This window comes from Pungitius pungitius, chromosome 17, assembly GCF_949316345.1.
Source record: "Pungitius pungitius chromosome 17, fPunPun2.1, whole genome shotgun sequence".
In the NCBI taxonomy this organism is placed as follows: domain Eukaryota; kingdom Metazoa; phylum Chordata; class Actinopteri; order Perciformes; family Gasterosteidae; genus Pungitius; species Pungitius pungitius.
The window spans coordinates 17,210,941-17,235,857 of record NC_084916.1 but is presented as its reverse complement, the minus strand read 5'-3'; the positions used below and the strand labels follow the sequence as shown (position 1 = coordinate 17,235,857).

General features: G+C 45.9%; 3 protein-coding genes across 5 annotated transcripts in view; all 3 read left to right on the top strand.

Annotated features, from left to right (window-relative positions):
* Positions 1 to 4,638: 4,638 nt before the first annotated feature.
* On the top strand, positions 4,639 to 13,216 carry LOC119218943 (sarcoplasmic reticulum histidine-rich calcium-binding protein-like). 2 transcript variants are annotated; one of them, XM_037473750.2, is made up of 6 exons: positions 4,639 to 4,734; positions 7,566 to 8,706; positions 10,417 to 11,254; positions 11,611 to 11,855; positions 12,648 to 12,827; positions 12,900 to 13,216. In XM_037473750.2, exons 2-6 carry the CDS (start codon positions 7,927 to 7,929, stop codon positions 13,107 to 13,109), a joined length of 2,253 nt encoding a protein of 750 aa, XP_037329647.2. In that variant the 5' UTR covers positions 4,639 to 4,734; positions 7,566 to 7,926; the 3' UTR covers positions 13,110 to 13,216. The 2 variants fall into 2 exon arrangements, with proteins under 2 accessions (XP_037329647.2, XP_037329645.2); XM_037473748.2 differs by having other exon boundaries at positions 11,521 to 11,855.
* Positions 13,217 to 17,780: 4,564 nt separating this feature from the next.
* LOC119218980 (BOLA class I histocompatibility antigen, alpha chain BL3-7-like) lies at positions 17,781 to 22,902 on the top strand. 2 transcript variants are annotated; one of them, XM_062558536.1, is made up of 7 exons: positions 17,781 to 17,985; positions 18,756 to 19,031; positions 19,145 to 19,441; positions 19,719 to 20,003; positions 20,254 to 20,373; positions 20,645 to 20,671; positions 20,854 to 22,902. In XM_062558536.1, the coding sequence occupies exons 1-7, from the start codon at positions 17,910 to 17,912 to the stop codon at positions 21,036 to 21,038; spliced, it is 1,266 nt and encodes a 421-aa protein (XP_062414520.1). In that variant the 5' UTR covers positions 17,781 to 17,909; the 3' UTR covers positions 21,039 to 22,902. The 2 variants fall into 2 exon arrangements, with proteins under 2 accessions (XP_062414520.1, XP_062414521.1); XM_062558537.1 differs by lacking the exon at positions 20,645 to 20,671.
* Positions 22,903 to 24,237: 1,335 nt separating this feature from the next.
* The window catches only part of LOC119218961 (solute carrier family 2, facilitated glucose transporter member 1), a 10,086-nt gene continuing 9,406 nt past the window's right edge, over positions 24,238 to 24,917 (top strand). The window contains exon 1 of the mRNA XM_037473778.2: positions 24,238 to 24,917. This exon is cut by the window's right edge and continues 219 nt beyond it. The gene's annotated coding sequence lies outside the window, so the exon portion shown is untranslated.

Sequence of the window (24,917 nt, the reverse complement as noted above, 5' to 3'; positions counted from 1 at the left end):
GCCCCCGCTGAGTGAGGAGGGAACCGTAGCTTCATCGCCTCGAAAACCAGTTAAACGGCCGCTTGGCAGCGATGGAAACGGCGGGATCGATTACCGCCTGCTGACCCGAGTCCATTCTGTTCTTACTGAGAGACAAACCACTCAGACACATGGAGGAAGGCTCACTTCTGAACCTTTGGGATCGACAGATAGATCTCATAAACCCAACGAACCAAACGATGCTAAAAACTGACGCACAACCCATAACGTGCATGTGCTTAATTAGATTGCAACCATATTTGGGAATAATGTCCCCATGGCCAAAAGGCATGAGTGTGTTAGATAATCTACAATATACATACAGGGGGCGCTACAGTACCATTAAAACATGGTATTTCTGCGGTTAAAATGTACGAAGTATTGAAGCATGGCACCAACAGCTGCACCGTGTGGCTATCAATGAAATGAATCCTTTAATTACTACTGATTGCGGGCGTTATTGTAACATTCAGAGGGTCAAACAATCACTTCATTTTACAACTACATTTACTTTATTCAGGAATATTCTAGTTTTATATTGATATTGCAGTGTTTATACTTTCAGTATTAATTTGGTTATTTCTACACCCGCCTGAGGGAAAGTCTGGTCCTTCTGCCAGAGAAAAAGAGGCGGAGAGAATACTGCAGTCAGATGTGCCCGGCATCGTGATAAAAGGTGTGTGTGCAAACAGAAGAAGGTCGGACTGAGGACTCAGTGGAACGGAAAGGGGAGGCAGATCAGGCAGAAGACAAGAAGAACCAAAGAATGACGAACACTGAGACTAGACGGACTCAGACAGTTGCCTCGCAGCCAAATTAAAATGCGCAGCATGCTGAGGTGCCGATGGAGGCTGATGTAGGCCACCACAGTTTTCCACTGGTTACGTCATTTTTATAAATTACAGTCAGCCCCCCGAGGCGACCAGAAAGAATGAAATAATTTTTGCTTTCCAAACCTTCTGTTTGGTCCCATCAAGCCAACCAGACAGTTTTTGATTGATAGTTTAATTTGCTGATAAACTATTCATGCTGGGATTTGACTTTTGTGGTTTTGTGAACGGATCGCGAGAAAAAGCAACAGATTTATGGATTCTTTGGGAGGCTTTCTGTTGTACTGTGATGTATTATTGCATTTGACTTCTCTCTGACGCCCTCAGCCCCTCCAACAGCAGCTCTCCTTTAGTTGTTATTGCATAAAAGACAATTAGACACAATTATCCTCCTGCGTCAGCAATGACCTTCAGGTCACGGTCTAAAGATCCGTAGAGTCTTGATGATGTTTAACGGTTATTATGGCAGAATAAAGCTCATTTAAAGGGAGCATTGTGTTTCCTGTGAGTACCATTCAATGTTATTTTCAAAGCAAGTCTCTCTGATAGATGCAGAAGAGGACAAACTGTAAAGCGTCTTCAAATTAAGCCACATTAGTCTTATTGTGAATACCAGTAGTTTCTTTTGAAATAAAATGCTCTCTGAAAACTTTCCCGTTATTTGGTACAAAGATTGTACAATAAGTCATATTTTAAAAGGACCAGCGGGCCGATAGCAGATATGAGAGAGACAACAGCTGAAAGATATCTTAAGCCTTCCTAGTGCTGACATAGATCCATCTCCACTGACCTTTGCCAAACAGGTTTTATTTTCCCGGTATGTCGGGATCTCAGCCTTGAAAAAAACAGAATGTTCGCTGGTGACGTCAGCGCTTCACCAGTGACATCATCGCATTCTCCCCCCTCACACCAAGTCTTCAATGCGGGATCAACACACTGTACTCATCGTCACGTCAACTGAATAATCTCTGCCCACTTTCCCTGAATAGTCGAGCAGAATGATTACCGGTCCATCTGCGCTGTCTGTGCCAGATTACCTGGTGGACGATCACCCTGACCGCCTGACCCACATCCTGATCTTCCTAGAGGTCCTCTCCCACTTAAGCTTGTTTACCTGATCGACTCATTTCGACCCTTTTTTCTTTTTGATCTTCTACTTTAATGTGTCCATGTCTGAATCTGGCTTTGGATGGATTGGCTTTCTTCATCGTTAAACTACAATTCAAAATATGCAAAAGGAATGGTGTTTGCTTGTGCTCATTGTTCAAAGATCCCATCGGCCACTAAACTGAAGGCTGAACCTCTTCAGGCGCATGAGGTCCTTTGTAATCAAATATTTCTTCAAATAATACCATTTTTTGACTTGCATTCCCGTGTGGTTCTGTTGTAGAATGTGCTCATCTCACTGTGCGTCAGTCTGAACGCTTTGTTTCCGTCTGGCATCAATACATTTAGGAATCAAGTCATTTCCTGACTTCTTTCATTGAGCAGCACCAGAGAAAAGGAGCCGCTCTGTGAAAATATCTTCAAACATGGGCACAAAGGAACCGGATATCTGCTGGAGAACCAGTGTGATTATTAGACAGATTAGTTTGATATGCTGACCAGATACTAGTTGTTCATAGTCTACATGAACGATCTGTCATAGGCAAAAATCATGGCATTTATGCACATGCATGAACCTGCGTGGCTTCAACTGGAATTGAGTGTGATTTTTCCTGGAAGTAAAGTGTCGGCATCTCTGAATCACCAGATTAAAAAAACATTTTTTACTTCATTTCTATATTTACAATTACCTGAAATATTACATGTTGAACGAAGTCGTTGACCCTCATCAAGTCCTACAGGGAGGTTCCCTAAAGGTCCTTTTATCTCTTCCTTTAAGCGCGTTTAGTCACTTTATGTAAGACACTTATTAGACTCTCACCCAACGGTTTGCAGCCTTCGATGCCCGCTAAGATGGCCACTTGCAGCCGGTTTGTTTGGGGTTCTGGTTGATGAAAGTTACTGTGTCCATCCACCTCTTATAGGGAACAGTAACTATTCAGTACAAGACAAACGGATTCTAGTCACTTATCGCTGAGGCGGCAAAGAAAGCAGCCTCCAACCTGCCCTGTGTGGTTTCTACTGTTTAGATGATGCTGGAGGTTCCTCGCTGTGGGAATGAGGACTGGCTGAAGTACAGTTTTGAGTCTTGATGTACAAGAATAATCAAACATTCATGGACTAAAAGTCCCTTTCATTCCCAAGTGTAGAGGAATCCCTTGTTAAGCTCAGCGGTACTTGTTGAATTTAAACCCGTCAAAAGGCTGAATGTAATCAATATATAAATATATTTATTTCCAGTGCTGTGAATGCGTTGATGCAAAAAGGTTGCAGTTAACAAGTAACCAACAATCTTCATCGACTACAGCTTCTATTCATGGAACAAACCACAGCAGTCTCTCCCGGGAGGAGCTCATCTGCAGGGTGCAATAATAACTGTTACGTCACTGTGCAGAGAGGACGAAGAGAACCCCGTCTCAGGGGTCAGTGGGTCACACTTATGAAACATGCTTAGGCGAAGGAACGGGTGGAGGCCACCATGTAAGCTGTGAAGTTCACAGGCCGTCCCGACGTGACTCACGGATTAAGATCCCAAACACCTTGATTGGGAGACACCATACGAAGGTAAACGATTTCACTAATAAACATCATCATGAAATTAAGTTTTACTGAAGACCTGCAAACAGCCTGTAAGGATTTACCAGCAGGAGGAATATCAACGTTGGGAACCAAATACACAAGAAGTGGGCAGAAAGGTGCTGTGTGTGGATGTGAGAGCGAATGGTTGGACCTGTTCCTCTCTGTAACAGGAACAAATCTTCTGCTAACATGCATATTTAGTTACATTTAGAGGTATTGATGCATCAAGATGTTTTCAGTTGTTTGAATGGAGTTAAACTCAATATTTTGTGTTTCTAAATAAAAGACACTGTAAATATGAAGGACTTCCTCCTACAAGGCATATACAGTAGAAGCCCAAGGAGAAGTGCAGAAAGACTTATTCTACTCCCACATGCAGAGCAGAAAATACACCACTTGGTTTTTGAGTAGTTCTCACTTTTTTTCTCTGGACTGAAACGGCGGTAACTTTCACACTCTGGTTCTTACTATCACTATTCTACACGACACAGGCGACGCATTCAAAGCCTGTGAAAGAACGATTAACACATTGGATGAATGTCTCAACAACATCAGACTTCTAATGGAAAGCTAAATGGAAAGCATTTTGTTGTTGGACACAAGCATTAAACAGATTAACATTAAGTTAATCTTAATTATGATAATTATTTATATCTGTTTATATATATATCTTGTATCATTAAACACTTCTTAAGGACACTACAGGTGAACATGGTTAGACAAAAACGAATATACAATATATCAACACAAAAGTCCCAAATTAATTACTGACATAAGACAATAGTTGGATTTTATTGGAGGTTTTTTTAGGTTATTTGTTTACATTTATGCAAATGAGGCATTATTTAAATGTATGGTAAACTTTTGTAAATATAATAGAAATCTAGAAATGCAAAAAGACAAATTAATGAAATAAGAAGTGACAAAATCTGACACAAAATGGCAGTTATGAGCTGAGTGACGAGGTGTGTGTCCGTGCGTGTGTGCGTGTGTGTGCATGTGCACGTATGTGCGTGTGTGTGTGTGTGTGTGTGTGTGTGCGTGTGCACGTATGTGTGCATGTGCACGTATGTCCGTGTGTGTGTGTGTGTGTGTGTGACTCAGAGAAGGAGAGACCTAAAGCCACCTAAAGCCGATCCTCCTGCAGCTGCTCAGCGAGCTGTGTGGACTAAACAGATTGAGTCTTCTCACATGCCGGCAGGTAAGAAACTTTTAGTTTATTCCTAACAGTCGTTGTCTGATTGTCCTTCACACAACAAGCGATCAATCCGATTAAAGGAATATGTTGTAAAGAAGCACTACTCCGACAAGCACAGGAGGCCTTCTCGGAAGGCTCGTTGGTTATTGTTTGTTAATCTTTGTTAAGTTATTTCTTATTTCCTCTGAAAACAACCAGGCTGCGTATCGCTGGGACGCAAAATGTTTGTCGATGAGGATGTAAATTATTCTCCTTCACTTCAACCCATCCGCACTCTGTAAGTGTTTCTGGTGTTAACATGTTAATATACGGTGTGATTGATTTGGTTATGTGATGGAGCTCCTCAGGGCACAGAACTCACAGTCGACCATAAGCTGTAAAGCTTATGTGCTGTAAGTAAATACCGCACATTCAGGACAGCAGTAATTATCTCATTACCTTCCCAAAATAAATCCAAACTCACTCTGAAGAGATGGCAGAAGAGAGGCTTCTTTTGCTTGATTTCATTTGTATTTTTAAATAAAAGGTCTGTTGTTGAACTAAAGGTTTCTCTCGTGTCCGTCGGTGATGAGCAGCATTTTTAAATCGCTGGAACGCCGAGTTGTTGAGTTGCGATGTAAATTCTTATCTTGAAAGGTTTGACGGGTTGGTTTGATTCGTGCTCTTTTTGCTCCCAGTTGGGTTGACCAAACGGGGACAAACGTGTTCACTTTTGTGTCGACATACTTTCACCCCGACTCGTCTACGATTCTGAGCCGCGACGACGCGCTTTGCCTCGAGACCACAGTGTTCCCGAGGACAGAGGAAAGGATGCTTATTGCATGAGCGAGGCCTGAGACGGTCACGTGGTGCCCGTGTGTGGTGATCCTCCGCCATCATCACTTCTACTCAGCACGTCACATTGTCTCATGATTCCTGTGCTGCAAAGTTTTGGTACTGGCCGTACGATAGAAGGCCGTCTTTTAGTCGTGGAGGCCTATCGCCTCCTTCCCTGCGTGTACCTGCCGAGCCTCCTCTTCATAAGACGCCGCGAGGCCCGTTGGGCGGAGCCCGCCTCAGCGAGGAGGACATCCATCAGCGCGCAGGTCAGAAAGGCCACCGCCCGACAGGCGTGACGCCAGCGCTCGATAGATCACAGGCGGGAGGCCAGATGAAGGATGATGTTGTTTCAAAGATCTAAATCCTCAGCTGAAGGGAACAAAGAGAAGCTTTAAGGGGTTTTACCCTAAATTGCTCCAGACTAGTTAACTGCACATTGAATATCTCTGTTTGCTGGTTGTTCCGTTGTCAGCGACTCGAGTTCTGCAGGATTCACACAGGATCTTCAGCGCCCAATGAGAACTTTTCTCCCGACACCACCCGGCGGGGGCGACCCCCCACTCTGGTCTCTGAGGCCGCTGGCTGTTGACCTCTGAGGGCTGAGGGCGAGGCGCGGAGCTTCTTCCCCCAGTTCACGTTGCTGTGGTGGGGGTCGTAAATGAAGCGTAGGGTGGGTCCGGTTTGTGTTGTGTACATGGGAAGAATCCAAGGTATTAATCAAGAACCCATTTCATGCAGCATCCATACCTTTGATATAATTCAGTGAAATGTTGTGAATGGGAGCGATTGGATATTCTTTTGCTTTTATCACATCCAAGTGTTTCACCATCCTTCAGGGTGTCATCCGTAGATGGATGACCTTTGTCCAGTAGTACTATGGTAGAAAAAGTATTAAATTCCTCTGAATCCAAAGTCAACTTAAATAAAAATTCTCATTGTTTAAAGGTAAAAATAATTACACTCCAATCTTTTCGTAGCATTACAACTCATGAAAAGTTGTCTTAGTGAAACGTCTTCGCCACAAAATGTCTTCACGACTAAAACTCTACTAAGTTTGAGAATTCATGAGATTTCATGGACAAAACTCCTTTAAGTCAAAAACCCTCATAACCAAAAGCCCCTCACTATTTAATAGATTATTCTTTTCAAAAGAGCGCTGCAGGGAGTTTGTTTAGCCACGCAATGGGGGCGGTGGGGGGGGGGGGGGGGCGGGGGTGTAGCATCATTGTATTCGTGTCAGCAGAGGGGAAACAGCCGTACCTGAAGCCCCTGCTGATGCTCTGTGGGCTCATACGTGAGGTCCTGCTCCTCAGTAAAGTATCATGTCTCCTAAATCTCCTCTGATGTTGTCTCTGCGTATCACGTGGTGGAGCTCACTGTCAGATTAAGGCCCTTTTCTGTTGGCTGCCGGCCCACTTCTGATATCCTCGTTAAACCGCACTCAGAGACAAACACCTCAGACAAAGTTTGGCAGCTTGTTGTTCTTAAACTAATACCCCACATTTAGGGGCCGGACTACGGGCCAAAGCTGAGCTAATGGGTTGACCACAGAAGATTATTGCTGAGGGGCCACAGCGGGAATATTAATTGGGAATAGTCTTATTACAGTGTGGCCGGACGTAGCCTTGACAATCCACAACGCCCCCCCCCCTTATCGCTGTTTACTGCCTGCATCACTAAACTGGTGCTGCGGTCTGCTGTCCCCGTGCTGGAGCTCAGGTTGATTGTTTATGGGGCAGATCACCTTTCAGGTATTTACGACCCGGATTCCCTTTCCTTTATAATTCATTCTGTTCCTTCTCTCTTTCACATCTTGACAATAATTCAACAATCTCGTCCAATAGTTGCTCGGATATCGCTGTATGAATTATTTATGCCTGGAAATGGAACGTACACTCAATAAATCAATATATTCAAATCCTCTATTGATAAACTAAGGTCCACTCTGTTGTTTGTCATCTAATCTGTCTCAGTTTGTCTTGACTGGTCTTCTTGGTACCTTCGCTTTCCTCCAGGTGTCAGATGGGTGGTTAGAAGCCAAAGGCATTGCTCTTGGCTGTCGCACGCAGGAGGTCCTTGGAGCCAAAAAGCATCACCTGGCCGGCTAGTCATGGGGCCCAGAATTAGCGGGTGATACCGCACGCTTGTGTCAAAGGCCAGCGGCAAAAACCGCCGCCTTTGAATTTGTGCCGCTTGTGGAATTAGTGCTGACTCGGAGGAGAGTTCATCTTGGATTTCGCTGTTGACATGTGTTGCACCACCACCACGTCTCCATCCCGCGCCTATGACCTCCATTCATGCTGTTCGTCACAGCGAAACTAAGGCCCGGGAGGACGCTGGTCGTTTGTCGAGGACTAACTTGGACTTGGGCCAGATATGGCCAGAGACGTGAGTCCTCCGAGCCTCATGCCTCTGTCGGCTAGATACCAGGAGCGGGATGGCGCCTCTCTGGGGTCCATCCTCCCTTCCTTCCCTCTACGTTCTCTAGTTCTCTTCTACTTCCTGTCATGCGCGGTGTCGGTAACAGGAAGTCTGCCGGGCATTGAATATGACTACGCCATTAGCCCCAAATTTGTCTGCACCCCAATTCCCCCAGAAGCCGACCCCAGCTGCTACTCCCCGCCCGGCGTGCCCCACGGGCCGAGCAGCAACAGCCAAACCAGCGGCCACAACGGCAGCAACCGGCGCGGCGTGATGTCCGACGAGGCCAAAGCCACCATCTTGCACCTGCGCGAGAGTCTGGTGAGGCAAAAGGAGACCATCCTGGACCAGCGGGAGACCATCAGGGAGCTGACCGCCAAACTCACCTTGTGCGAGGGCTTCGGCGGTCACCATGGCACCGATCGCCACGACAACCACCACGAAAACCATCACGACACCCACCACGAAAACCATCACGACACCCACCACGATACCAACCACCGCGACGGCCACCCCGATGACCACCGCGGGCATCACGGCGCCCACCATACGCCTTCGCCGCCGCACCACGGGCCTTCCACCTATCACAGCGGCGACCACCACCACTCGCATGGTGGCCACAGGTCGGACCCCCACCCGAGGAAGGCCCCGTCGTACGGGAAGCACAGCTCCTTCTCCCCCGAACAGACGGGCAAAACCCTGCAGACGCTGAAGGAAAGGCTGGAGAACTTGCAGGTGAGTGCAATCATGGTACTTCACTACCTTTAGACATCCAGTAGTCAACTTAGTATCAGGGAAATGTACCTGAAGCATGTACTTGTTACGCAATAAATAGTTCCCCTTCAGTGTTTCTGGATTAATATAAAAAGCTGAATTGGTGTTTGTGTCCACACATGAGAACGTCCTGCTTTCATCTTCGAGCTTATCCAAGAGGGTTTTTAATGACTTTTTCATCAAGTTCATCCCTGGATGGAAGGGATGGAAGTACGATATTTAGATTTGTGACATTGTTAGTAGAAGGAAAGTACCAAGAGTACCAAGTTGGGCTGTACCAAGAACGCGTCCTTTCTGGCTCCTGCAGAGCCGATAAAAGTTTCAATTAGCAGGCAAACCAAAACACTGCGTTTTATCTTCCACCCCCATGGAAGTACAGGTAAAAACCTCAAGGGGAGAATTAAAAGCAGGTATGCACAGGCCGTGAGTAATCAATCGCAGGTTTGCATCTCCTGCAGAAACGGTAACATCGGAACGATTGTATATAAAGCTGTGAAGTTTCAGGTGAAGAAGGTAAACATTCAGTGAGAGCTCTCGCCCTTCCCGCCCCCCCACCGACATTTCCAGGTGCTTAGGAATGCGTCTGAACGGTCTGCCCGAGGCGGAAGCCCTTCAAAGGTTTGACCTAATTGGGGCCTCGTCCTGCGTCATCGGGGGTCACGAGCTCAGCCGCAACATCCGCCCAAATAGCGTAAGAAGGATGTGTTTCATTAGGACTGTAGCTCGAGGGTCTAAGAGTTGTTTGGCCTGCACATCTCTCTGCTGGATGTCAGTGTGCCAGACAGGAAGCCGCTCTAAATGGCACCAGTCCAACCATTGCATTGCATGTTGTTATCTGTGCGTTTATTCAGTGTGGATTCATCCTGGTTAATTGCATTTGGAAATTAAGGATCCATTTTCCTCTAATATTTATTTGATTATTTTGAAACTTGATACAAAGCACTCGTTCTTCTCTTCCCTCTCGTGTGTAACAACATTTTAACGAGGCTGGGCGCCACAGCGCGAGACTAAAACTCCGTGAGAGCTTTGCTATCAGGCGGTCTCGGGAGAAGGTGTTGCCAGGAATCCCCTCCGCCTCGCTCGTAGGTGTGAGGTAGAGGCGTCGCGGGGATTTACCCTCCGTCGCCGCGTCCTCTAAACAGAAGTGTGCGGCGCCGGCCTCTGGCTACTCTCACCTTTGATTAGCCTCATCCTCCCTGACGCGCTGTTAATCCCGGCGCGCTGGCAGGGAACAAAGCCGGATTTGGTGGTGAGGCAGACGAGGATGAGCAAGGAAGAGGAGGCAGGAGTACAAACTATTTCCTTGCAACTTGTCATCTTACAATTTGTGTTTATTAGTTGAAAAATGCTGAATTAACTGCAAAGAACTTTTTACCTTTAGTAATGTCTTCAAACTAGGAGCCTTTGACTAAATTAACTTCTTTGTTACAAGAAGAAGCAAATAAGTTTACACTTTACCTTGGAAAGTTCAGTAAAACTATCCCATATCACTGGCTTTTCTTTTTCCCACATCTTCATGAAAGCATTGACCGTAGTTTTGAAAATGTAACTGTTGCTGTCATGTAGCCCAACAAACACAGTAGAGAAGTATACTTCCGAAGCCACATTGTATTTGTCAACTTGTAACAAATGAGCTGCGACCTCTTTGCTGACTGAGATGTGTTTCTGCAGGCCAGGAACTCGTCCAGCTCGTACTCCAGCTCCCTGAGAGAACTCCTCCAGCGGAAGATCACCGCACTGGAGGAGCAGCTGCACAGCTACTACCAAGATCACCATGACGACCACCGGGACGATCATCACGACGACCACCGCGGAGGGAGCAGCCACCCCAACAGCCATCACGACGATCGTCACGATGACCACCACGATGATCACCGGGGCAACGGCCGCCACGACGACCATCACGATGACCACCACGATGATCACCGTGGAAACGGCCGCCACGATGACAACCATGGCACAGGTCATCGTGATAACCACCACTATGACCACCGAGGTACCGGCCGGCGTGACGACCATCATGATGACCACCATGGCAATGGTCACCATGACGACCACCACGGCAGCTATCATAGCAGTCACCACAGTAGCAACAGGAACAACCATCCCGGCAGTCACCACAATCGCTATCACGACCGCTACTACGACTGGCACCATAGCCGTCAGCGCAGTCATCATGGACACCACCATAGCCCCCACCATGATGAGCACCACGATGATCATGGTTACTACGATGATCATCACGACGGTCACCACGATGATCATCCCGACGGTCACCACGATGACCATCACGATGATCATCACAGCGGTCACCACGATGACCATCACGATGATCATCACGATGATCATCACAGCGGTCACCATGATGACCACCATGAGATCCGCCGTGTTAACAATCTTAACCCACGCCAGCTGCCTTTCGGCAGCAAAGAGACAACTCTCCAAGGGGCGGGGCATGGCAAGCTGGAAACAGTGCTCAGCCAGCTGCACCATAGCAACACTGACCACGGTACGCACGCACGCACACACACACACACACAATGTATAGTGCCAGATGCATCTGTAGCCAGTTGATTGGTGGCTAACTGGCAATTTGGAAGCCCGTCAGCGAAAGGTGCATACGAGAGAAGAGCCTTCTTTAGACAAGCTGGTTCAAAGCGCTTTCCTTAAGCTTGGAGAATTACCAACATAAGAGAAATGTAGTACTCAGCACAAGTTAAAAATATGTATAAATTCAAAATAACTTAATCCTGTTTGTGTCCTTGTTGCTACTAGCAACAGATGCTCAACTAAAGCCAAATGCAGAGGGAAGAACAGAGCCAACGGACGGGCTGAATCTAAACTCTCCCGCCTCCGTCTCACCAGGAAAGAAGCTGAAGACCCCGAACGCCTTCCTGCTCGACTTCCCCGTGAAGACCAACTACATGTACGCCAAGATGAAGCGGTCGCCGGTCAACGAGATCTTCGCCCTGACCATCTGTCTGTGGCTGAAGGCGGGAGAGGGTCCTGGCCTCGGTACTCCGTTCTCCTACGCCGCACCCGGGCAAGCCAACGAGCTGGTGCTCATCGAATGGGGCAGCAACCCAATGGAGCTGTTAATCTGTGACAAGGTAAAAGCCACATGCTAACCAAGAGATTTGGATGTTAAATCTCTTTGTCAAGTGAAATTATTTGAAACGAAGCCTTTTGTTGTGATTCAGGACGCACTCTCAGAACCAGTTATGAACCCTTCCTCCTGGCCTTTGACCTCTGTACAACAGTAGGAAAGCTAGGCTGCGATGCCCAATGACAACATGGCTTCTTTCAGGGAGTAACTACACACTGCCACTGTGCATGAAGGAGTTAGCTACGACGTAGCTTTGCACGTAGCTACGTGCTACGGTAGCTAACTCAACATTTGGTTTTTATTATCTCCTGTGAATGTCTTCGTAGAGGAAAGGAGAATAACTTTGTTATGTTGTGTTCGGCACACACGGTGGTCTGCAGAGTGAAAGTCCTGCTTTCCTTCCACCCTTCTGCCATCCTTTGAAGAGCTGCTGCCTTCCTTCCTTGTCGCAGCGCTGTGAGCTCAACAAACAAATCAACAAAGCAGTTCATCTGATTATTCTAATTGATTGGCCTAATTGTCTGCTGGGGAGACACTCACAGGAGAGATAAACCCCCACATTGCTTTCTCCTCGTCATCGTCACACCTGGCAGCCATTGAACCAATCGATGACTCAGAACGCAGATTCTTCTCAGGTTGGCCTGATCCACCTTCCCTGCAGTTGTGAGCACTTTTATCGACGAGGGTTTCTGTTCGAGAGTTTGTTACCGTGACGCCGGAAAAAGGCCTTCCTTCCCCCCAGAAGGAATGGTAATATACATGCATCTCCACCTCTTCTCTCGCTCTCTCTTTACAGGCGGTCACGTTGCCGATAACCATGACCGATGGGAAGTGGCATCACGTGTGCATAACGTGGACCACGCGTGACGGCGTCTGGGAGGCCTACCAGGACGGCGTGAAGAAAGGCTCGGGGCAGAACCTGTCGGCGTGGCGCCCCATCGAGCCAGGAGGCACCTTCATCCTGGGCCAGGAGCAGGTATGCAGAAGACTAGAATGTCACCTTTACGAACATTTGAAAAGCTCGGAGTTTAGACTTCTTCTCCTCCAGGACACGATGGGGGGGCGCTTCGACGTCACCCAGTCCTTTGTGGGACAGCTGTCGGATCTCCAGTTCTGGTCCAGAGTCCTGCCGGCCAGTGAGATCTCCACCCAGGCCACCTGCGGGGGCCACCTCGTTGGTGATGTCATGTCCTGGTCCGAGGAGTCAGTGGAGCTCCACGGGGGACTCGCAGAGGTGCCCTTCGACCCCTGCCACTGAGGAGCTCTGGGCACACAGAGCGTTCACGTCACACGACCCCCCCCCCCGAGAAGATAGTTGGGCAGCGGGATGTTGCGTCAGAGACTGAAGACTGTCACTGTGGAGGCTCCAGCGAGCGGGGGGGAGAAGAGAAGGTAGTGAAGGTCCAAAGGTGGTTTTTGGTTTGGTTTGGTGCCTGAGAGACGCTCCGGGGGGGGGGGGGGGGGGGAGGCGAAGAGGAGCAGGGTGCGAGAAGGCTGAAGGCCGATGGTCACGTTTGTTTCGTAGGAAAAATGCTGACACAGGAGTTTTTTTACAATTTAGGTAAAATGTGGCGGGACTGCCTGGCGCTGAGTTTGCACGTTGAGATTTTCACTGTTTTCTACTAGTATTTCATATTGAAAATTCCTCCGTTTTTTGTAGAAACAAAACAGAGTTTTCTTTTGTGTTCACATTGTGTGTTCTTTATAACCCTAAAACTGCAATTTTTTAAAGAATACGATGTTTTAAATAAAAGTTTTAAAAGTGTGTCTCCCGGGGGCAAAAGTTGGCCGGTACTTAGGCTTAAAGTCGCACATGACGCGTCACCATGTGACCCGATGCCGAGTCCATCATCCGTCACCGCGGTAATGCTGATGTCTCCTTCTGCAACCTCCGGCTTACAGGAGGATTTACCTGTGGACAACTGATCCTGACCTATTTCTGACCAGCTCACACCATAGTGCAGAGTCACACACACACACACAGAGAGAGAAACACACACACAGACACACACAGAGAGAAACACACACAGATGCTCAAAGAAGATGACAAGCTGAACACCTTTATGTTTTTATAATTATATGAGGTTTTTGTACATGTAGCTTCTGATCAGATAGCGTGTTTTAAACAATAAAAACATGTATTGTGACATTTGTAAATAATGAAATAAGTACATAACCAAAGGGTTAACATGGGGGGCTGTGAGCTGAGGACGAGCTCTCTTCATTCTTTGTAAAGAAATCTACAACGTTGTGTCTGCGGTTGTCATGGTGACAGAATAGCTCAGCATCCACAGCTGTAAATACGTACACATTGTTCCTTTAGGAAAGCGAAGGCAAGCAGCGCCTTGCTGTCGCCCCCCCCCCCCCCCCCCAGATGGTTGGTTCACCTCCTCCCACCGAGCTGCAGCCTCCTGGAGGAGCGTCCACAGGAGCCTCAAGGGGAAATGAGGAGGACACTCTGATGTCCGGCTCTGGCTATATATATATATATATATATATATATATAAATAATATTCAAAGTATTACAGAGTGCTCCACAGCCAAAACTAGGAACTGAATCGTAAAACTTGATGAAATATGCTCTGTAACCGCTGTGAAATATTTGTAATGACTGCAGGGTTTTGAATAAAACTATTTATGGTTTCGAACTGGACTACAAACTCATTTCTTTGAAAATATATACGTGAGTCGTAATGCTTGTTAGAGATGAAGATGTATACAACGTGTGAAATAGGGATTGAACACGTCACCATTTTTCTCAGTAAATACTGTATATTTCCATAGGAGCTATTGACATGATGTTGGTAACAACCCAAGTAATACACACATACAAAGAAACCAAAACAAAGAAGTCCAGAAATAAAGTCATTTGTAATAATGTGAAATGACACAGGGAAGAAGTATTGAACACATGAAGAAAGGGAGGTGAAAAAAGGTATGGAAAGCCAAGACAACAGCTGAAAACTATCAGTAATTAAATATCAATCAAGACCCTTGTCGGTGCAGATTAATGTCAGCTGGTTCAGTCCCAACTGATGGCCTACAAAAAGGTCTCATTGGCGATGTGTCACACATGACACATCCCATGGTGGGTAAAGATCAAAGCTAAGAGTATCAGAGTTGTGTCATATAATATAAAATAAGTGGAGCAGTGTGATTGAGCTTAGTTTACTTTGTATAGTTATTTATTTTTTGCTTGGAAATTATTGTTTGCTGTGATTTTCTTATATCGTTGCTGTGGTGATTCTGGGCCCGGGTGAACCGGGCAGCCACCCGGGGCGGCCCAGTTCGATTGCCCCCCCCCCCCACCCTGCAGGCGCCCTGCTTGCTGGAGGTGCTGTGCACAGAAGCTGTGTGTTTGAGAAGGGGAAAAGGGAGGGGCGCGCGGGGGACAGTTCACCTCTGGGTCACCCAAATGGAACGGTCGGCTAAGATGGACAGAAAAAGGTTAAAGCCATCAGGTTCCCACTATAGAAAGAAAAGAGAAACGCGCAAAAGATGGTTTGTAACTATGTTCTCTCTGTATGATTATACATGTGTCATGAATGAAGGGCTAAAGTTAATTGGTGGGGTAACTCTTTCGTCTGTTAGCCTTTTTGCTATGTTGCTTAATGCTTGTACAACAATAATTGGGTTTTAACTCAACAAACACAAGGTTTGTAATTTCACCATAATATGTGCTTTGCAACAAAACTGTTACAAGTTTAGTTATTATTTATTTCCATCATTTGGTTTAACGTCCTGTCATAAACCAACGGAATTTTCAAATCTGTAGGTAGTTTCAAAGACGGACATTTGCTATTTGCTACAACTATATTTTGTGACAAAGTATAGTTTAACGAAGTATAGTTTAACGGTCAGAACTAAACGTTTTTGGCAGAATTATGGATATAGTGTATATTCATTTAAGTTCTGATAAATTATACAGACATATTTTGTGCAAATGTGTGAAATGTGTGTTTCCTGCTGTAATTGCAACAATAACTGGATTCTGTTAAGTGTGTTTTTCTAATGGAATTTTCTCTCACTTTGTTAAAATAAAATAAAAAATATAACTGCAGAATTTTGTGAACTTTTTTTGGGGGGGGGGCGCTCAAAGGGGGTCTCGCCCTGTGTGCCATTCAATGCAGAACCGCCCCTGCTCCGGACTGAATTTTTCCCCTCACAAACTGCAACAACAAAAACACTAATTGACACACCTGTAGAACCCCGTTCATCAGATGTGATTCGCCAGCTGATTAGACCACTCCCAATAAAAGGAGGCTAGATGCAAACCCCCTACTGAAGGTGCCCGATCCAGCAACTGACGGTGATTCGCCTACATGAAGTGTATGGAGGAGCAGAGCGGGACCCCGGAATTCCTGGTCCCGGACCTTTGGATGTGGAACGGACTATTTGAAGCACTGTGGGAGTGAGCCATCCTGTGCCGGCGGAAGAGGAAAACCCGGAGCAAACTCCAGTCTGGACCGAACTTTGATGTTTTTACTCTGGACAGAGCATTGAATCATTCCTTCATTTGTCTCCTGGTTTTTCACTTGATGTTTTAATGTTTCAAACTTAACTCTAATAGAAATAAATTACTATTTTTTATACATATATCTTTTTTTGTCTGGTCATTTCTCGCTGTGTTGGTGTGGCCTAGGAATCTAGATTTATTTAAAAGTAGCAAGCTTCTTATTGAAGAAAGCAGGGGCTACAGTTGTCTCAAGACCTTCGCAGCCTAATTCATACAATGACGGCTTTGGTTAGAGGCGCGTTTCTAAGCTTCTGAATGTTCCAGTGAGTTCTGTTGGGGCCATAATACAGAAGTGAAAAGAATCATTTCACCATAAATTTATTTCGACCAGGTAGGCCCTACTTCACTTGATTTAAGACGCTGTGCTACTTTCAGGTCGCTGTGTTGTGCTACATTCTCAAAGTATTTTTTTTTAAACCGATGACGGCTAACCCATGGCCGTGAAGATACTCATTTACATGTCGTTTGCATGAGGGAGAGGAGGCGGGTCCATGTCGCTCCTGAAAAAGGATCCTTCCGCCGACCACCGGAGGAACATACCGTCAACCATCGCCACCTACCGACCTGACTGCGGAACCTCACAGGTTCCTGGGGACGGAGGTTACATCTGATACACCTGGCGTACTACTCTGAATAATTTCTGTCGTAGGAATTGAACGTACTGTACATCTTTAAGTTGTTATTTCTGTACACACCTAGTCCTCCGCTGTTCTCCCTCAGGTTTCTCCCGGTTGAAGGGAGTTTTTTCCTGTAGATGTGATGGTTTAGGGACGGGATGCTGCATGTTTACAGACTAGCCTAATTGTAATGCTTATTTTTCATTTTGGGTTGGATGAAACAATTTGAATTAAATAAACACGTTGACCAGAGAAATCTGCCTTCTATGTAATGACCCGTTTTCAACGTGATTTTTAATATCGGTGGTAAACGTACAAATGTGGACGTCGTTTCTTTTTAATCCTGTAAAATAAGGCTATAGCACAAAGTAGAAGACGTTTTACCGTATTAAAAATCACGTTGAAATGTGGTCTAAACATAGACGTTGAAAAAACTTTCACTTTTAAACCATTTTTCAACGTCTATTCAACCAGAAATGGTCACTGGGTATGTAAGACATGAGAGAGTGTGTGAGACCGCATAGAGACAGTCCGTGGGACATTCTGTGGGACAGTGGATGCTCGACTGCAGCGTATAGTGTTCATCACGCTCCTTCATCAATGAGGAAGTGAGCTGCCTTTTTCCGGGGGAGTGTTGAACTAATCCTCTCCGCTCTTATGTTTACGCCGTTTGCGTAGGCGCTCTTCTTCGCCCTTCATTGTCTAGCACGCACGAGCAGACGATGTGAAACAGCGCCCCCTGCGGTCACAGTTCCTGATGGGTGACAGATGTCGGTGTATCACCTGTTATCTCAAGTTAACTACGTACGCGGAACAGGGACCGAACGCACCGCGACAAGCAGCAACGCGGAAGAGGCGTCGCGCGCTCCCACCGAGTAGAAAACACGGTAAACCGTCGCTTCGTTCCCCGGTGGAAGCAGTGAGGATGTCCCGGTTGGACCGCGGCATGTCGCCCCTCGCCGTGCTCGTCCTTCTGCAGGTGACGGTGACGGTGTTCGGCGGTGAGTTGAGACTTTAGACGCGTCCTGCGTGAGTCGGTGGAAAACGAAAGTAAAAAAGACACGAAGAAAAGACGCGGTTTTCTGTTTTAATTCTTAAAAACTTAGGTTCGAGTTTTTATTCTTGTTGATCTGAGTCTCTTCCGTCGAGTTCGATGCTTCCAAACTGTTAGAATAAGAAAAAGAAGGAGCGAACGAATGCATCGAAGGAACGGGTTCAAAAATGTGAAGCCCGGATGGGGACGTCTGGAAGAATTCAGCCGAACAACTTCTCTGGTTCTGGTAGATTTATTTGTCAGGTCACAGGTCACAGGTATCAGCGCTGCGTTTGCAAAGGAGCGGTTGTGTGTGTGTGTGTGTGTGTGTGTGTGTGGTGCTTGGTGCTTGGTGTGTCCCTCACTCCCTCCTTGTCAGACTCGTGTCTGCCTGCTCGGCACATCCTGCTTGACCTCTGACCTTGAAATCTTCAGCAAAACAGGGCAATGATTCTCTAACTCATCACTAAGAAAAAGCTTTTGATTATCACAAACAAACAAATAACAGACACGAAGCGGAACGTCGAGTCCTTCCTCATTTTGACTGCGTGTCTGAAAATGGCGTCAAAGTTCAACACCCTGAATGTGTGTGTGTGTGTGTGTGTGTGTGTGTATATGTGTATATATATATTAGTACATCTTGTTTGAGAACCAAAAGAATCCCAAGATTCAACAGTATTTGTAGACGTGTTGATGAACATTATGAATAAATAATGACATCATCTCTCCTCTTCGTAGGTAAACACTCCCTCACCTACATCTACACGGCCTTCTCTCATGAGCCGGTCGGCCTGCCGGGCCTCCACGAGTTCACCGCCATGGGGATGCTGGACGGCCAGATGATCGACTACTTCGACAGCGACAAGAAGGTGAAGGTCCCCAAGCAGCCCTGGATGATGGAGCGTCTGCCTGATGACTACTGGGTCAAAGGCACACAGTCCCGTAAGTACAAGCAGCAGTGGTTCAAGGTCAACATCGGCATCCTCATGGAGCGCATGAAGCAGAATAAGACAGGTAAGAAGGACATCGCTGACACTGCTGCTGCTGCTGCTTGGTACACGTACGTCACCTTCTTCTTCATGGTTTCCTGTCTGCTCCGCCCCCTTCTCTCCCCCCCCCCCCCCCAGCCACTGACCAACACGTTCTCCAGTGGATGCACGGCTGTGAGGGCGAGAAGCAGCCTGACGGCACGCTGAAGTTCACCAGCGGCATCGACACGTTCAGCTACGATGGGAGGGACTTCCTGTCCTTTGATGTAAGCAACAGCGCGTGGGTGGCCGGGGTCACGGAGGCGGAGCAGACCAAGAGGACGTGGGACGGCGTCGACGTGGAGAAGGAGTCCCTCAAAGGCTACCTGGAGAAGGAGTGCATGGAGTGGATGGAGAAGTTCCTGAAGTATCAGGAGAAGCAGCTCAAAGCAGCCAGTATGTAGAGACCATATTAAAGCAACTGTTTGAGGGTTGCCGGCCCTCCGCTGCATGACCTAAGTACAACAGTTACATTACTGAAGATAAAGTACCTTGTTGCGTTTATAACACGTTACCAGCCACATTATGAATAGTAAGAAAATCACTGCCTTTCAGCACAAATAGTTGTAGCCACACTTTGGTCAAAAGTAGATTATAGATGCTCAGGTTCCACTGATTCGCTTTATATTTGTAAAATGTTTCCTCCTCCTCACCTGCTGGCTCCTCCCTGCAGAGAAACCAGATGTTCACCTGTTCGCCATGAACGCCAAAAAGGACGCACACACTGTCTTGAACTGCTTCGCCACCGGCTTCTACCCGAAAAACATCACGCTGTTGGTCAGAAGGAACGGACGCGTCCTCAGTAAAGAGGACGGAGTCGAGTCTTCTGGTTCTCGGCCTAACGGAGACGGGACCTTCCAGAGGAGAGACTCTGTGGAGATCCTGAAGACTGACGAGTCTCGGTACACCTGTCAGGTGATCCATGAGGAGTCCGAGGTGAACGTCCAGAAGGAATGGGGTAAAACACTTGTTCTTCTTCTGTGCTGTTTCATGGTTTAGTGCAACAGGATGAAATCATGAATCATTGAGATTCATGATTTCAGACTCAGATCTGATGCTAACGTTAGCTTAGCTTATTGTTCTGATAACTAAGAATATAAAATGCAGACATCTTAATGCAGGAACATTTGAATGAAGGTGATTAAAAGGACAGAAATGTTCGTTGTTGAAGTGAATGAACAACGTGTTGAACCTTTTCTTTGTTTTAGAACGACTCCCTCCAATCTCAATCGGACCAATCGGATTAATCGGATTAATCATTGAAGGGGTTCTGAGTTTACTTGTCGTTCTTTTGGTGGCTGGAGTTCTGTTCTTCTTGTACAGAAAAGGTTTGTACAATATAAAACTACTCGAGTGAAATGTACTTTTCCCATTTTGTGTTTTTTAATATTTAAGTTGCAGTTTCACATTAACATTAATTATTATGTAGTAATAATAATAATAATGCAGTATTATTTACACTGAGCACTTGGTGGTTGAGACTCTTCTAGAAAGTTGCAGTGTCTTTATTTTGTTAGAAGGTTAAAGTTGAATTACTGTACAGACGTCTTGAGGTGCTGCTGACGTCACTCTATGTTCACATGTTGTGTTTGTTTACAGGACTTCTATCTTTCACATGTGGAAACGGTAACTACTTTAATGCACTACTGCTACTTTAAAGAATGTGATGTTTGTGTAAGGCTCTTAATGCTGTTTTAGTCACCGAAAATAATCAGAATCAGTTTGAAGCAAATCCCTGTTCCTCAAGTCCAGTCTCATGTGTGAGCTTTAAGTCTCACTGTATAAACTAAAACATTCATTCCACGCAGGCGCCGCCTCCACCTCAATCCGCTTCAGGGCGGTGGGCTCCACCTCAAGCGGCTCCAACTCAACCGGCTCCACCTCAAGCGGCACCGGCTCCAACGGCTCCATGACGAGCGTAGGAACCAACAGAGCCCCTGAGGAGAACCCAGAGGCTTCTCCCCTCGCCCCCCCCGCCACTGAAGCTGATTAGACACCTTCTGCAGAGAGGAGAATTGGGTCCATAAGATTACGATCTTTATCATGTCAATCAATGGCGGGTGCTGCACACCCAGCCCCCGGCGCTCCGGGCTTTAAGCGTCTCTAATAGAACCTGAGATTTGTAGGACTGATGACGGTAAAGTTAATGTGGAGGACGAGCTGCTTAACTTCCTTGCTGTGAGAATTAAGACTTTAAGCCGAGACCAGATCGTCCTGCTGGCTGTGAACACGTTCCACTCCGACTGGATCGAGACCTCGAAAAGACTTTTGTTTGAACTTTGCCCGACTGCACAGCGGTGCGTGTTCCATAAAGGGAAGAAAGACATCAACAACACACAAAGTGGCTTGAGAGCAATCAATGAGTGTGGGGAGAACATTCCTCTCGTTACCTCATTACCTGGACGAACTGCCGCCGGTGACATTTTCCAACACGGACGTTTCGAGTCTACTTGGCAGAATGGAGCATTTGCACAATGAGGTCTGCTCATTGAGGCACCCGATGAAGCTACAAGCGCATGTGGGCGAGGACTTTCCTGCCATCGCGGTGGAGATGAAGCGTCCGGCTGACCAGACTCTGTTGCCCCGGGACGGAAAAGGAGACCCGGCAACGTTGTGCCTGTTGTTGGGACCAGAGCTGTGGGCAGCATTAAAACGGTCAAGTTGGTGAGTGTCTTTGTGACCAGGTTCTCACCAGATCTAGATGCTTTAGACTCTACCTCGACTAAAAACTACCAAACCATAGCACTTAAATTGTACTTATAATGGCACTTTTCTATAACATGTTTTGAAACTGCTTATTTGATTAAATTGTACTTTCTTGTTACTTGTTCTTCTGAGTTTGTATCTCTATGTGGAAATGTACTTATTGTAAGTGGCGTGTAACTCTAAAGTAACTCTAAGCAGAACAAAAAAGAAACAAATGGGATGTACTACAAATGACTACTGATGCCATCTCAGACACCAAGTTGTCCACAAAATTATCACAATAGAAAAAGATGAGCCATGTAGGGGAATCAGACATTTAAACACATTTAAATGACACTTGAACAAGACTGAGTTTCTGATTTTATTTAAAATAGTAAGGGTTACGAAGAAGCCCCCCGGATATCCCTCAGACACGGTTATGATGAAATATGGCATAGTTCTTTTGACCACCAAATTTAAAAAAAACACTGACTGTACCCAATATGCATGGAACATAATTTACCATCAATCTACTCACCAGCTGGCAAGATATGTGGGTCAATTTCAAGTTCAGCCACTTTCAGTAGTTTTGGAACGATATGTCCTTCTTATTTCTGAAGGAAGAGTTTTTCTTTCCCAGGGAACATTTTTCCAAACTCTGCATCCAACAGGAAAGTAGCAGATACAAAAAGAGAAACAATCATTTTGAAACACAGATGAATGTTTCATTAAAAGCAGTGAAAGGGTATTTATGGCGACTTGTTTGTGATCCAGAGTCTTCGGTTGGTGAAGGTTTTCTCCGATGCCCATTTTGATAGATGCAATGTTCTCAGGAGATGGTCTCATCCTTTTAGCAGAGGTTAGACGCTCCTTGATTGACTCTTCTTCCCCATCTGCACTCACTCCAGAGGGATTAGACCTCCCAAGCTTCTTGTCTTATGTACAGCCAAGCCTTGCGTACCCGGGTCTCCAGCTTCGTGCAGCGGTGAGCTGCATCCTAGTGGGCTCTGATCCAGTTTCTCTCTTCAAGGGGGGGGAGGGGGGTTCCCTTTTCCAGAGGATTCATTTTCTGTTTTTCTAATTTAAAAGCTGATCTCCAAGAGAGTGTATTTGAGTTCTATTTTTGTGCCTTGCAATTTCTGTTGAACATTAAAACCCTTGTTTTGACTTCCCTCTGCGTTTGAATCTATTGCCGCCCCCCCCCCCCCCGTGACACATCTACTGGGTTAGTTCCTAAAATACAAACATGAAGCCAACAGTTGTCTAGTAATTAAGTTTTTTATTAAATTAAATTAAATTTTCACAGGACTATTAAATATACATACCAACTGTTTCCGAGGGTGTTTTGGCTTGATTGATTTGAACAAAATGTCATATTTGTCATATATTATATATATATATATATATATATATAATATACCCTGCGCTGTGAGGTTTTGGAGCTTCTTAAGCAGACGTATTATTATAAACCAAAGCAGTTTATAACAAGTCATTAAAGGTTTCCTAGCCACTAACGGTGTAAAATGTCATAATGAATTAAAAGAAATCTATCTACCTATCATTCATGTTTGAGTGGTCAACTGCTGAGACTCTCTTTAGTGCAGTCATCTTGAGACGTGCAAACCAGTAGGTTCAAAAACCAGTAACACCGGCCAACGCGGACGAGACATCTGGCCTTTATAAATAAATATATATCTCCACCTGGTCACATGGTCTTCACCTCATAGAATGCAAAAACAGCAGCTTTCCCTTCTTCAGGATGTCTCCTTGTGGTTATGTTAATATTTAGTCTTTGACGCAACAGCGTTCCGTGTTAATAGAAGTGTTGATTGTCAATAATCCCGGGCACTTTTTTCAATAAAGGTTATTTAAAAACAGCGATTGTAGATGCGGGGGTTTCGTCACAAACTGCTAACCGTGAGTTTAAAACCGAGTCAACGTTAGAGGAGGGAAGTTTCCCCGGAAAGATCTGTGCTTCAATGAGTAAATACATGATATAATGAGATTGTTCCATGTTTGATTTTTTTTTCTTTCTCAAGCTGGGGTCTGGACGTCCTGGTACCAGGAGAATGAATGTGTTCGTTAGAGAGGGGGGGGGGGGGGGGTCAAACATACGGCCCATGACTGCTAATTGTAAACAAGACAAAGACTGAATATTGCATTTCTCTCAAAGTAGCTGCTGTTCCTAAAGAGTCCACTGGGGGTCGCACTCGTTGGACCCACGACAGCGTTCCTCCCCCCGCACCATCCACGCACCCATCACCGGACCCGTGTTTGACACCTCTGCGTTAGAGGAACCGCAGTGTGACATTAAATATTGATCAGCTGTTAAATTAGATTTTTCTCTCCGATCAGCAGGTTGACAGGATGCAAAATTAAAGGATTTTTAGGTCGGCATCGGCAAGGCGGAGAAACAACCAACCTTTTCCTTTTTCTTTAATAGTTCTGTTTCCATAAAATAAAAATAAAATATAAATATATATTAATAACTACATTTCTCAGGGAAGCACGTGTACGATTTATTGAAATATTGTGTTTTTCTGTACCAAAAATATGAGAAGAATGCTAATACCCAAAGAGAATATACAACATTTACAACAATACAATTACTTGTATTAATTAAGTCTAAAATACCTAAATTGAATAGCTTCTTAAAATGGACAATACACAAAATCCTAATGTCAACACATTCCACTCAGGCTCCTTCTGAAGCTTTTGCTGACACCACCTGATCTCCATCATCATCAGGACTTCGGAGACAGACACGTATCCTCCCCACGAGGTTCTCTCAGCAGCTGTGACCACGGAGAGAAGATCCATACAATTTGTATCATATATATTTGTATAATTGTATATATCCGGGTCTTAGTCCACGTTGAGGCGGACCGTGACCTCGTGAGTCTGTCGGAGAGAGAACAGAAAGTCATAAAGTCTACAACCGGATCAGCCCGGAAGCCGCGTGACTTGTTGTCACAGCAACGGATCGCATCAGCATCCGCCGCATCAGCACCACCCGGCAGCTTCTGTCAAGGTCGCGGGAGGCATCATGGGAAGGAGAGGAGGACACCGGAGCGCGAGGGGGGGGGTCTCAAAATCTCTCACGATCCTTCGGAAGATCCACTAACGCGCATGCGCGTCCCGCTTTCGTCAGCTAAACCCACCAAGTAACCGAATGGAGGTCCGCGGC

Coding starts and splice junctions, on each gene's coding strand:
- LOC119218943 (XM_037473748.2), top strand. CDS start 7,927: ATGGCCAGAGACGTGAGTCCTCCGAGCCTCATGCCTCTGTCGGCTAGA. Junction 8,707..10,416: donor AAAGGCTGGAGAACTTGCAG/GTGAGTGCAATC, acceptor GTGTTTCTGCAG/GCCAGGAACTCGTCCAGCTC. Junction 11,255..11,520: donor CCATAGCAACACTGACCACG/GTACGCACGCAC, acceptor TGTTGCTACTAG/CAACAGATGCTCAACTAAAG.
- LOC119218980 (XM_062558536.1), top strand. CDS start 17,910: ATGTCCCGGTTGGACCGCGGCATGTCGCCCCTCGCCGTGCTCGTCCTT. Junction 17,986..18,755: donor GACGGTGACGGTGTTCGGCG/GTGAGTTGAGAC, acceptor TCCTCTTCGTAG/GTAAACACTCCCTCACCTAC. Junction 19,032..19,144: donor CATGAAGCAGAATAAGACAG/GTAAGAAGGACA, acceptor CCCCCCCCCCAG/CCACTGACCAACACGTTCTC.